This window comes from Pristiophorus japonicus, chromosome 2, assembly GCF_044704955.1.
Source record: "Pristiophorus japonicus isolate sPriJap1 chromosome 2, sPriJap1.hap1, whole genome shotgun sequence".
NCBI classification, from domain to species: Eukaryota; Metazoa; Chordata; class Chondrichthyes; family Pristiophoridae; genus Pristiophorus; species Pristiophorus japonicus.
Window position 1 is genome coordinate 277043052 of NC_091978.1, and position 13250 is coordinate 277056301.

General features: G+C 50.3%; 1 protein-coding gene across 1 annotated transcript in view; it reads left to right on the forward strand.

The window, feature by feature from the left end:
- Window positions 1–13250, forward strand: part of dchs2 (dachsous cadherin-related 2) — a 177558-nt gene that overhangs the window by 93232 nt on the left and 71076 nt on the right. Inside the window, exons 10-12 of the mRNA XM_070862278.1 lie at window positions 109–348; window positions 9966–10100; window positions 11693–11902. Coding sequence (XP_070718379.1) covers window positions 109–348; window positions 9966–10100; window positions 11693–11902 — 585 coding nt within the window. The remainder of the gene's footprint in view (window positions 1–108; window positions 349–9965; window positions 10101–11692; window positions 11903–13250) is intronic.

The following is a 13250-nucleotide window of genomic DNA, read 5'->3' on the forward strand; positions in this document are numbered from 1 at the left end:
ACTAAAACTAGTTTGCCATTGTTTGAGTTTTGCTGAACTATAGTATATTGCTAACATTGTTGGCAACAGATATAAAGAAAACTTGTATTTTACTTTGTGTTTAAATAGGTTTGCTAATGTTGGCCTCCCACCTTGACCGTGAAATGCAAGAATCCTATATCCTCACAATTTTAGGATGGGACAATGGACTTCCTGTTCAGTCCTCAACACAGACACTGATGGTCGTCATTGTCGATATAAATGACGAAGCACCAAAATTTCAAGAATCTGTCTATGAAGTTGGAGTTCCTGAAAACCTTAATATGGGAGCATTTGTTATCGAGGTTGAAGCTTCTGATGGAGATTCAGGTAAACATAACTTCTAGCTGCTAGTTTTAATGCTTTTCTTGTTTAGCTGCATAGAAATTCACCTTAAAGAAAGCAATAATTCATGTTAAAGCAATATGGGAATATATACACAAGGTAACAATCATCATGCAGTTATATAGAGACTAAGGTTAACTGAAGGTCTCTCTCTTCAATTTTTCTGTATAGCCACTGATTGACTATGGCTTGTTTGATTACTCTGAATAAAGTACCTGTTCTTCTAATACAGCTTTAGTAATTTCTTATGCAATGTTATGAACAATATGGTGTATAAACCATAATAGGCTGATAAACTGTATTAATCTCCATTTTGATGATTACTCTTTGGTATTAGGGCTTCATTAAGTCTTTTATTAAAGGCTGAACAAACCGTTAACCTTTGTGTTCTCATAAGTAAAGTGAAGTATTTAGATAGAGTTGTATTAACACTTTAAAGACTGCAATGACATTTATGTAGTAAGATAAGAACTATAAAATTATGACACTTTAAATTCCAAATATACTATGATTTATGCATTTTACCACTCTGGAGCAGTGAAGTCAATTAGTACTGATTGGTTTCTTCGCAGCTAAATAAGTACTTGTGATGTTGAGGAGACAGTAAGGAATGACTGACTTGTTTCCTGAGCCCCTCAGAGCAAGGCATTTGGGCATTGTATTTCCCTAGAAGGAGCAAAAGAACAAACAGAATTCAGAAGGGTATTAAGAGAGTCTTTATTGGGCCTCACCATCAACAATATAAAAAGGTTCCAGGTAAGGGGTAGGTAAGGATAAAAAAAGCATTCCGTGTGAGTATTTAGCCGATTAAAGGTAAGTGTGTCGGGGGGGGGGGAAGAGAGGGGGGATGGGGGGGGAGGCTGGGGGGAGCGGAGAGAAGCTGGGGTGGGGGGGTGTTGCATATGCAGACTATAGACATACTCTGTGTAGTCACTGTATAGTTGTATAAGATGGAGACTTGTTACCTGATGTACTATCAATAAGGTTCACATCGTGTATATACTATGCTAGTACCACTAGAGGGTGCAACTGGTGGAGACCGGCGTTTCCTGCCCCTGTGGTAGAGGCTGTCCACCAGAGGGCACTGTCGTGGGAGACCTGAGGGTCACCTGCATAGGTGTGCAGGGCTCAGTATAAAAGACAGCCCACCATGCTTGTGCCTCACTCTGGAGTTACGAATAAAGGACCAAAGTCACTACAGTTTGAGTACAACATATTGCCTCGTGGAGTCATTCATAAGTGCATTACAGACATAGCAATTGGCGACGAGAATACGGACTTTCACGCGATTATGGCTACTTTTGACACACTAAAAGACTTTGCAGAAGGTGATGATTGGGATGCCTTCACGAAAAGGCTCGAGCAATATTTTGTGGCAAACGACCTGGTAGGGGAGACGGACACATTGGCGGAGAAGCGCAAGGCTATACTGCTGACCAGTTGTGGGCCCGAGGTCTACCGCCTCGTCGAGAACTTGCTGGCACCCACAAAGGCCAAGGATAAGACATACGATAAGCTGAGTGAACTAATTCGCGAGCAACTAAAACCAAAACAGCATCCTCACGGCCAGGCACAGATTCTACACTCACTGCAGACCTGAGGGCCAGAAGATTGCAAGATATGCTGCCGACCTCAGGAGACTTGCGGCACTGTGATTTTGGCACGCACCTCAACGAAGCATTGCGAGACATCTTTGTTATGGGAATTGCCCATGAAGGCCTCCTTCACAAGCTATTATCCGCCAACACCACAATCAACCTGCAGAAGGCCATCAGCATCAGTCAGGCGTTCATGACCTCGACCTGCAGCACCAAGCAAATTATTCATCCTGTGGACTCAAACCCAGCAAGTACTGGACACAGAATGGTGCCTTTCACAGGCAAGACTGTAGAACGTGGCTCTGCCCAGGGCAGAGAGCACAGATCTCAGGGTTCCAGAATTCAGAGTCCGCCGAGGGGCGCTAATCGAGTAGCACCATGCTGGTGTTGCAGAGGAAACCATAGGGCTCACCAGTGTCAGTTTGCTGAGTACATATGCAAAGCCTGTAACACGAAGGGCCACCTCCAGCGTATGTGTAAAAGAAATACGGCTCACCGTCTAATAGAGGAGTCGGTAGATGACTTTGAATCCAGCGGGGAGTATGATGATTTGGCCAGAGAGGCAGCTCAGCCCCAAGAAGAAGTGTATGGAGTGCATACCTGCACCACCGATTATCCTCCAGTGAAGATGGAAGTCGAGATAAACGACGTTCCAATCTTCATGGAAGTGGACACGGGAGCGAGCCAGTCAGTGATGAGCCAGGATGCTTTTGAGAGGCTATGGAATGAAAAACGACCCGAGCTCGTTCCAGTACAGGAAAAGTTGCACACCTACCACCAAGGAGCTGATCCCAGTCCTTAGTAGTGCGGATGTAAGTGTAATCCAAAAAGGCATGGTGCACAAGTTACCTCTGGATTGTTGCAGGTGATGGCCCAACACTACTCGGAAGAAGGTGGATGGGGAAGATCCAGTGGAAATGGGAAGACCGCTTCACTCCAGCAATCAGTGTCCCCTGTGCTCAGAGGCAGAACAAAACCTCACCTTTGCTTGGGCCACATACCAGAGAACAGACCAGTGCAGCACCTGAGGCAGAGACCGTCCATCACAACTGCGTGGCAATGATCCAACCAACCTAAAAGTACCTTCCCGGCTCCAGTGGCAGGAGTCCTGGAGAGGCAGATCGACTTCACAGGTACGCTTCCAGCTTTTGTGGCAGAATCGTGGGAGAGAAGGATCAAGGCAGTCGACCTCGAGGACAGAGGCAAGAATGCGTCCCTGCTGCAGCGAGGTGCAGCGTGGCTTAAAAAAAAATGGCCGCAGCCATATCACAAAGTGCAATGCTGAGGGACCAACACGTGGTGTCTAACAAAGGATTTGACTGGGGTAAAGCCAAGGTTTCTCTTAAAGGAGACCTGCAACCAATTGAACTTAAGAGACATTGTATGCATGGCAATCAATGTAACGAACAGATTAAGATTGTGAACAAAATGTTGTTGCGAGATGTCGGTACTATTCCTAATGTAAAGAACAAAATGTTGTTGCGAGATGTCGGGAATAGTGTCCCCAAAAGTAGCAAGCGAGTGAATTCGGGAGGGTAAAGGCGCTGATCCTGATGCACTGCCCCAGGTGTTCCCACAAGTTATAGGCCAGCGACCTCAGGAGGGTGAAGGCACTGATCCTGATACCCTACCCCAGGTCTATCCCACGCTGCAGGCACCCAATGACAGTATTCACCATGGACCTGGAAACGAAAACGGCGCCAATACGCGCAGTCGTCCGCCGTTGCCCACCACCCGGGTGGAGGCGGCACAGTCCCCAGACCCAGTCGCTACCTCGGCCATGTCTGGGAGCGAAAGGTCAGAACCAACAAGTTCCCCAAACGAGACCTGGAACAGCCAGGTTCCCAACACCATTAGAGAGCAGGCAAAAGATTCTGCAGCCCTCAAAGGGCTTTGTCCACCACTAGGCAACGACAAAGGTCCTGAATCCAGGCTAGGTGAGCGAACCAAGCCCACCCCGCTAGCAGGGGGCGCAAAGCCACTATCGGACGACTAGGACCCCGTCCGGTTGCTCTGGAACCTGCGTCCTCGCATACCTGTACTGCTACCTCACTATTTACCATGACTGAAACATGAATGCAATCTACCCAATCCTGGTGCACGACCGCAAAACGTAACAAACGTAAGTCACTGAACCAAGGTGTCACGATACAAACTGTAACTTCCTTTCTTTATACTTGCACTGTGTCTGATCCTGTATGTTGATGTAACGGGCCTGCTGCATGGTCTCGCTGTGGCGAGGGGTGGGGGGGGCGGAACTGGATGTATGTAGCCATGGACACACACATGGATCACACCCAGAACCCACTGGAACCTCCACTGCATCATTGAACCATCCAAACTGGTAACCACTACAGAACGTTGTGGCAAAAGGACTTGGCATTTAACAGGGAGAGAGCCAAGCCAAAGCACAGCCAAGGTGCAAGGGCTATTGGCACTTAAGTCTGGGGAGAGCTAAGCCAGAGCACACAGTGCAAAGATAATCGGCACAAAGGACTTGGGGGAGAGTGATGTTATATATGCAGACTATAGCTATACTCTCTGTGTAGTCACTGTATAGTTGCATAACATGGAGACTTGTTTCCTGATGTACTATTAATAAGGTTTGCACTGTGTATATACTATGCTGGCACCACTAGAGGATGCAACTGGTGGAGACCGGGGTTTCCTGCCCCTGTGGCAGAGGCTGTCCACCAGAGGGCACTGCGTTGGGAGATCTGAGGGTCACCTGCATAGGTGTGCAGGGCCCAGTATAAAAGGCTGCCCATCATGCTTGTACCTCACTCTGGAGTTACAAATAAAGAACCAAGGTCACTATAGTTTGAGCACAACACATTGCCTCGTGGAGTCATTCATAAGTGCATTGCAGACATAACTGGGCGGAGAGAGCAAGAGAGAGAAAGAAAGAGGGGTTTGGGGTAGAGAGAGAGGTTTCGGGGGGTGGGTAGAGAGAGAGGTTTGGCGGGGGGGGGTAGAGAGAGAGGTTTGGGGGGGTGGGGTAGAGAGTGAGGCTGGAGAGGTGGGGGAGTGAGAAGAGGCTTGGTGTGGGGGGAGAGAGAGAAGCTTGGGGGTGGGGGGAGGTGTGGGGGGAGAGAGAGAAGCTTGGGGGGGGGGTGTTGGGGTAGAGAGAGAGAGGCTTGGGGGGGGTGTGGGGGGGAGAGAGAGGCTTGGGGGGGGGTGGGGGGGAGAGAGAGGCTTGGGGGGGTGTGGGGGAGAGAGAGGCTTGGGGGGGTGTGGGGGGAGAGAGAGGCTTGGGGGGGTTGTGGGGGGAGAGAGAGGCTTGGGGGGTGTGGGGGAGAGAGAGAGAGAGGCTTGGGGGGGGGGGAAGAGAGAGAGAGAGGCTTGGGGGGGGGGGGTGGGGGGAGAGAGAGGCTTGGGGGGGGGGTGGGGGGAGAGAGAGAGGCTTGGGGGGTGTGTGAGGGAGAGAGAGAGCTTGGGGGGTGTGTGAGGGAGAGAGAGAGAGGCTTGGGGGGGGTGTGGGGGAGAGAGAGAGAGGCTTGGGGGGGTGGAGAGAGGGGTGTGGGGGGGTGGAGAGAGGGGTGTGGGGGAGGGAGAGAGAGGGGTATGGGGGGGGGAGAGAGAGAGGCTTGGGGGGGTGTGGGACGAGAGAGAGGCTTGTGAGAGGTGTGGGGGAGAGAGAGTGGCTGGGGGGGGGCGTGGGGGGAGAGAGGGAGTGAGGGGGAGAGGGAGAGAGAGAGAGAGGCTTGGGGGGGTGTCAGGGGAGAGAGAGGCTTGGGGGGGGGTGGGGGGGAGAGAGAGTCTGGGGGTGGGGAGGTGGGGGGAAAGAGAGAGGGTGGGGAGGTGGGGGCAGAGAGAGGCTGGGGGGGTGGGGGAGAGAGGGGCATGGGGGGAGACAGCGTGAGGCTGGGGAGTGAGGGGGAGAGAGAGAGAGGCTTGGGGGGGGTGTCAGGGAGAGAGAGGCTGGGGGGGATGGGGAGAGAGAGAGTCTGGGGGTGGGGAGTGGGGGGAGAAGAGTGGAGGTTTGGGGGAGAGAGAGGCTTGGTGGGGGTGGTGGGGGCGAGAGAGGCTTGGGGGGGGTTGGAGGGCGAGAGAGGCTTTGGGGGGATTGGAGGGGGAGAGAGGCTTGGGGGGAGGGGGAGAGAGAGAGGCTGGGGGGAGGGGGAGAGAGAGAGAGAGAGAGAGGCTGGGGGAGGGGGAGAGAGAGAGAGAGGCTGGGGGGAGGGGGAGAGGAGAGAGAGGCTAGGGGGAGGGGGAGAGAGAGACAGGCTGGGGGGAGGGGGGGAGAGAGAGAGGCTAGGGGGAGGGGGAGAGAGAGACAGGCTGGGGGGAGGGGGAGGTGGGGAGAGAGAGGCTGGGGGGAGGGGGAGAGAGAGAGGCTGGGGGGAGGGGGAGAGAGAGACAGGCTGGGGGTGAGGGGGAGAGAGACAGGCTGGGGGGAGGGAAGAGAGAGAGGCTGGGTGGAGGGGAGAGAGAGAGGCTGGGGGGAGTGGGAGAGGGAGAGAGAGGGCTGGGGGGAGGGAGAGAGGCTGGGTGGTGGTGGAGGGGAGAGCGAGAGGCTGGGAGGAGGGGGAGAGCAAGAGGCTGGGGGGAGGGGGAGAGGCTGGGGGGAGAGGGAGAGGCTGGAGGGAGGGGAGAGAGAGAGGCTGGGGGGAGTGGGAGAGGGAGAGAGAGGCTAGGGGGAGGGGGAGAGAGAGAGAGGCTGGGGGGAGGGGGAGAGAGAGAGGCTGGGGGGAGGTGGAGAGAGAGGGGAGGGGGGAGAGAGAGACTGGGGGAGGGGGAGAGAGAGAGGCTAGGGGGAGGGGGAGGGGGAGAGAGAGAGGCTGGGGGGAGGGGGAGGGAGAGGCTGGGTGGTGGTGGAGAGGCTGGGGGGAGAGGGAGAGGCTGGAGGGAGGGGAGAGGAAGAGAAGCTGGGTGTAGGGGGAGAGGGAGAGAAGCTGGGGCGTGGGTGGGGGAACGAGAGAGAGGCTGGGTGGAGGAGAGAGAGGCTGGCCGCGGGCGGGGGGGAGAGAGAGGCTGGTGGGGGGGTAGATAGAGGAAGTCTGGTGGGGGGTTAGAGAGAGAGAGGCTGGTGGCGGGGTAGAGAGAGAGAGGCTGGGGGGGTGGAGAGAGAGAGAGAGAGAGAGAGAGAGAGGCTGGGGGGGAGAGACTGCGGGGGAGAGGGAGAGGATGGGGGAGGGCGAGACGGTGGGGTCGAGGGGAGGAGAGAGATAGAGAGACATGGGTCAGTGGGGGATCTGAGGGGAGAGAGGGAACTCGGGGAAGACAGATCACGTTCTTCCTACCCTCTACAAGGGACATCGTTGGAGTGGATGATATCCAGAAGTCACGCCACTGTCACTATTCACTTCATATCCAATAAACCTGTTAACAATCTGTACACAATGCCCCATCTCCCCATCTATGATGTGGCAGGGTGTGGGGTGGAAGGATGCACTTGCGCTGGGGTAAGGCACTTCGGCTGGGGGAGGGATGTACTTGGACTGAGGTAAGGCACTTTGGCTGGCCTTTGCTGTCTTCTGGGGAGCTTTGACCTCTGTCGCTTCAGGAAGTCAAAAGTGGATCGCGTTACAATTTGCAAAGTCAGTGAGACCTTGGGATGGGCCGTTCCACTTACACATTCCTGTCAATCTTCAGGATGTGGCTGGTCCCCTTGGAGGATAAATCAGAAACAAAGTGTGGAACATGGTGGCCATTTTGGCAGTACAAATAAACGCAACCTTAAAAAAATATATATATAAAAAATCTCAAACCTGACTCCAACCTTCCCACTGTAAGATTCCAAAATTTGTGGGAAACCTCCCAGTGTTTGGACTCACTGAAAAGGAAATTCGATTTGGGACTATTAAACAGCAAGTTTCGGATCCTAAAATGCATATGGAAGAAATTTACGTGTTTTAACCAAGTTTGGGATTTTAAAAGGCATGTTGGGTCTGTGAGGAAAAAGGCTGCAAGACTAGGGGATGGGATTGACCTCTGTAAAGCCAGTTTGGATATTGGAGTTAATCAAATTGTCTGGGGGAAACTGTTTAACCTCAGTCAGCCTCCCAGAAAACATTAGCATTTAAACAATCGACCACGGAAGAAACATTATCCACCCCATCCACAGGATCCAAATGTCACATACATATTCCAACACCTTTTCAACAGGCATAGAAATATCTGGCTCAGGCCAGACTTCCCGAAGCAAAACAGTGCTATCACAATGGACAAGAGCTCATCAACTGAGAAAAGTCTATCAATGCCAGATTAAAACACTTAATCAAGTTTCAGTTAGCTGGGCAGCAAAACTTAAACAAAAGAAACGTTAGATTTGGCGCAAAAATTAAACAGCCTCTCAGAATATAACTAAGGGCCTATCGTACCAAGAGGAGGATTCTATTGTGAGAAGAACTTTTTTTCTGACCATCACTTCGGAACAACAAGATCAAAGATCGAGAACACACGGCGAGAAAACGCAGGAAGAAACATCGCGACATCGGAGAAAAGAACTTCAAAAACCAATCAGTGGAACATCAATACCAATTGACTTGGTAACAGCCATCAACTGGACACTGTGACCGACAAAACCAACCAGGAAAATCAACCACCGCAAACTGGCTATAACCAAAGAACCCCGAAACGGCGAAACAGCCCTAGCTGTCAAAGGAAGGATTTGGTGAGCATGAATCCCTGAGCCCTAGAGTTTGACCTAGTTAGAAAGTAAGTGGGAGGTATTTCTGTTGTGTTCATTATCTGTAATGTTTCGAACCTTTTTGTAAGATTTTACAGTTTTATTGGAGTGTATTTGTGTTATTTTCTTTCTTGAATAAAATCCATACCTTCTTTGTACAAAACAGTTGTCTGCTGCACTTTATCACACCCTGATTAATAAATCCAAGCTCGAGAACCAGGGAGTGGGAGCAACTCGCAACCGCTCTGGTCAGGAAGGCAAGCTGACAGACCCACCACCCCCTACACCACTTCTGGTTTTAATGGAAGCGGGTGACCAATTCGCTTTCAGGAGGCGGGTCGGTCACTGAAACCTTTTAAGAAGCCTGCGTGCCTCCATTTTAACACAATTTTTAATTTTAACACAATTTTTATTTTTAACCCATGAAGGCTAGATTTCCGGGGGCTTGGGAATCCTGGCAGGTAAAAGGAGGCAGGAAGAGTTGGCTCCATGAGGTAAGTGCATTTACAGAACTGCTTGTGAGCCAGGAGGAGCAGAAATACTTCTCACTGCCTCCTAGGTTTACCTCTTTACATAGCCCGTAATCAGACCCCATAATCTCCGACTCTTCTCTTTCCCCCCCCCCCCCCGCCTGTGTTCTCCAAATACCCATCCCACGATCTCCAACTTCTCCTCCCCCTCCCCCTGCCTCCGATCTCTTACTTCTCCTCCCCCCCCACCTCCGATCTCCTACTCTCCTGGTCGCCGTTCCCTGTTGGGCGTGAAACCTGATGAGAAAGTTTAAAGGATGTCTTAATTTTAGCAAGACATCTGGAAAACCCATACTTCTAGGTTTCCTGTCTGGAAATCCTTTCCCTTGCTCTCTTCACGACTCCAAGTAACTGGGCCGCAATTTCCAAGCAGGGGGAGGAGTTCTGGTCAGCAAACCCGGATGTCTGGGGTTCCCTGAACGCAATAATGTTTTGACTGCACAGTGCTGTGTTTTTTTTTCTAAAACAGTATCCCCACCCAGAAGCCAGTCCGATTGATAGGTTTGTCGCCCTGCAGCAGAGATCGCAGACCAGGAGCAGGTAAGGTGGTGGTGGTTGGTGTTGGATACGGTCGGTGGTGATCACGGAGGTGGGGGGAGACCGTGGAGAACATCCTTTAAATTTTCTCATCAGGTTTCCCGCCCAACGAGGAGCGGATACCAGGTAAGTAGGAGATCGGGGGTGGGGGGTAGGGGGCGGAGGAGGAGAAGATTGGGATTGTAGGGTGAGTACTTGGAGAATACAGGGCAGGGGGCGGTATGGGAGAGAGGAGAATCAGTGTGGGGCGGTGTTGTGGAGTCGGAGATTGCAGACCATTAACGACCATTGTTTTTTTATTTCCAGATCTAAATTCTGCACTTATTTATGAGATTTTACCAGGAGCTGGATATGATGCATTCAAAATGAACGCACAAACTGGCATCATCACTACAACACAAGTTTTGGATAGAGAAATGCAAGAATATTTTGGCATTAAAGGTAGGAAGCGCTACAGTGCTACTATTTAATTAGATATATCAACCAACTAGATCATTACCTCTGGTGTATCAATATATATATTTGGTGTATCAATATATATATTGAATATATAGATATATAGCATTATTCTATGCTTAAATAATTAATAATTAGTTTAAAAGATGAACTTAAAAGCAGAACAGAAAGATGTTCAAAATTTTTCACAGAACTGGAAGTCACACTAAACTTGGTTTAAATTATTTAACATATTTGCAATGTTCTATTAAAATATTAGTGTTCCAACACAGAGTGGATCCGTCAGGACTACTCGGCTCCAGACCTCATTTCAGCCTTGGTCCAAACATGGACAAAAGAGCTGAATTCCAGAGGTGAGGTGAGAGTGGCTGCTCTTGACATAAAGGCAGCATTTGACTGAGTGTGGCATCAAGGAGCCTGAGTAAAACTGAAGTCAATGGGAATCGGGGAAAACTCCCCACTGGCTGGAGTCATACCTAGCACAAAGGAAGTTGGTTGTGGTTGTTGGAGGTCACTCATCACAGACCCAGGACATTGCTGTAGGAGTTACGCAGGGCATTGTCCTAGGCCCAACCATCTTCAGCTGCTTCATCAATGGCCTTCCCTCCATCATAAGGTCGGAAGTGGGGATGTTCGCTGATGACTGCACAGTGTTCAGTGCCATTCGCAACCCCTCAGATAATGAAGCAATCCACGCCCGTGTACAGCAAGACCGGGACAACATTCAGGCTTGGGCTGCTGAAGGGCAAGTGACATTCGCGCCACACAAGTGCCAGACAATGACTATCTCCCAACAAGTGAGAGTCTATCCATCTCCCAATGACAATCAATGGCATTACCATCGCCAAATCCCCCACCATCAACATCCTGGGGGTCACCATTGATCAGAAACTTAACTGGACCAGCCACATAAATAATATGACCACAAGAACAGGTCAGAGGCTGAGTATTCTGTGGCGAGTGTCTCACGAATCCCCAAAGCCTTTCCACCATCAGCAAGGCAGGAGTGTGGTGGAATACTCTCCACTTGCCTGGATGAGTGTAACTCCAACTGAAGAAGCTCAACACCATCCAGGACAAAGCAGCACGCTTGATTAGAACCCCATCCATCACCTTAAACATTCATCCCTCCACCACCGGCCAATTGTGGCTGCAGTGTGTACCATCTACTGCAGCAACTCATCAAGGCTTCTTCAGCAGCAACTCCCAAATCCCTCGACCTCTACCAGATAGAAGGACAAGGGCAGCGAGTGCATGGGAACACCATCACCTCCAAGTTGCACACCATCCTGACTTGGAAGTATATTGCCGTTCCTTCATCGTCACTGAGTCAAAAACCTGGAGCTCCCTCGTAAACAGGTGGTGAGTACCTTCACAAGGACTGCAGTGGTTCAAGAAGGCGGCTCACCACCACCCTCTGAAGAGCATATAGGGATGGGCAATAAATGCTGGGTTTGCATCCCATGAACGAATAAAAAAAAAAATCATTAATATGAATATATTGTTAATCAGCTAAAAAAGCATTAATATTATGATGGTAAACCTCGGATAACTATGCCATGTTTGTTATGTGATAGTTTTGGTCCGAGACAATGGGACCCCATCTCTATCTGACACAGCTACAGTCATGATTACTGTACTGGATGTAAATGACCACCAGCCTGAATTCATGCCTCCTTTACATGAGCTGCATATTCCCGAAAATCTGGAACCAGGAATTATTCATAAGGTCATGGCTTTGGACAAGGATGCAGGGGACAATGGACTCGTTAGATATAAAATTATTGGTAAGCTAAGACTTCTATTTTTTTAAATGATAACTGTACAAGGTGAATCATACGATGATGTTTTGTTAATTGGAGAACACTTGAAACCATGAGGTGTGAATTTGCACCGCAGTTCTCCTGATCGTCTACCATAATTTTGGCAGAGGAACTTCGGAAACTCTAGAAAAATGTCATAAGCAATGTTCACACTGTTCTTCCAGAATTTCTGTGGCTCTTCCACCAAAGTTACAATGGACAGTCATGAGAACCGACATGAAAATTCACCCCACACTGTCATTAGAACGATACTGCTAATTTGTATCTTCAATATATAAGGGACCATAGTAATATAGAAGGAACAGCAGAGAATGAGATAATTTGGCCCATCATGTCTGTGTTTGGTCTGTACTGGAGCAATCCAAAACAAATCCAACTATTCTGTTTTGTCTCTATAACCCTGTATCTTCAGCTGCTTCAAATAATTATCCACCTTTCCCTTAAAAGATGCAATAATCTCTGCCTCAGTTGGTCTCTGTGGCAAAACAATCGATGATTCAACTCTCTGAGTAAAGGCATTTCCCCATCCCTCTCCACTCTACTTAATTTTAAATTGCTGATCCCTTGTCACTGATCCCCAATAGCCTTTCTCCACTCATCCTGTTAAAACTCTTGATAATTTTAAAAACCTCTGCCAAATTTTCTCTTCGTCTTTTCTGCATGGTGGCAATAGTTCTAGGGGACGAAATTCCTCTGTTTGCCTCCCGTTAGCACCTCCGGGGGTGCGCTAACAGGCGTGAAATTGTTTTCGCCTGGTGTGAGGGGGTGCTACTGGCTCCTGTGTAGTTAACGGAGGCGTGAATCCAGTGACGCCACGCCCCACTGGTAGCGCCCCAGGTCACTGCGCTGGCAATGATGACATCATTGGCGTGCGCGACAACCCCTTTTCGCCCGCGGTGAACATTGCGCAGCGCTCTGAAATCGCCGCGACAATGCCCACGCCAGCCTCACAGGATACAAACTGAGCCGCACACCCATCGCGGGGCGAAACTTAAAGGGAAGGTGTGCTGCGCGCCACCATTTTTTTTCCCAACTCACCGGTCGGGCCGCTGTCTCAACGATGTCATGAGGTCCGGGCCGCGATCGTGCAGCCTATCACTTCGTTTCGGTGCCGGGCTACGGCCACAGCATCCCTCATCCCTGGTGGCCCAGTGGAGACCCATCAAAAGGCCTGCAGAGCTCGCAGAGTCCCTCTTTAACGGAAGGGGAGGGGCGTTGAAATGCGTTAGTGCTACGTGGAGAGGCCACGTAGCACCCCACGATGCGCCCGGTAACACCACCAATCCTGTCCCGCAAGGAAGTGGAGCACGTA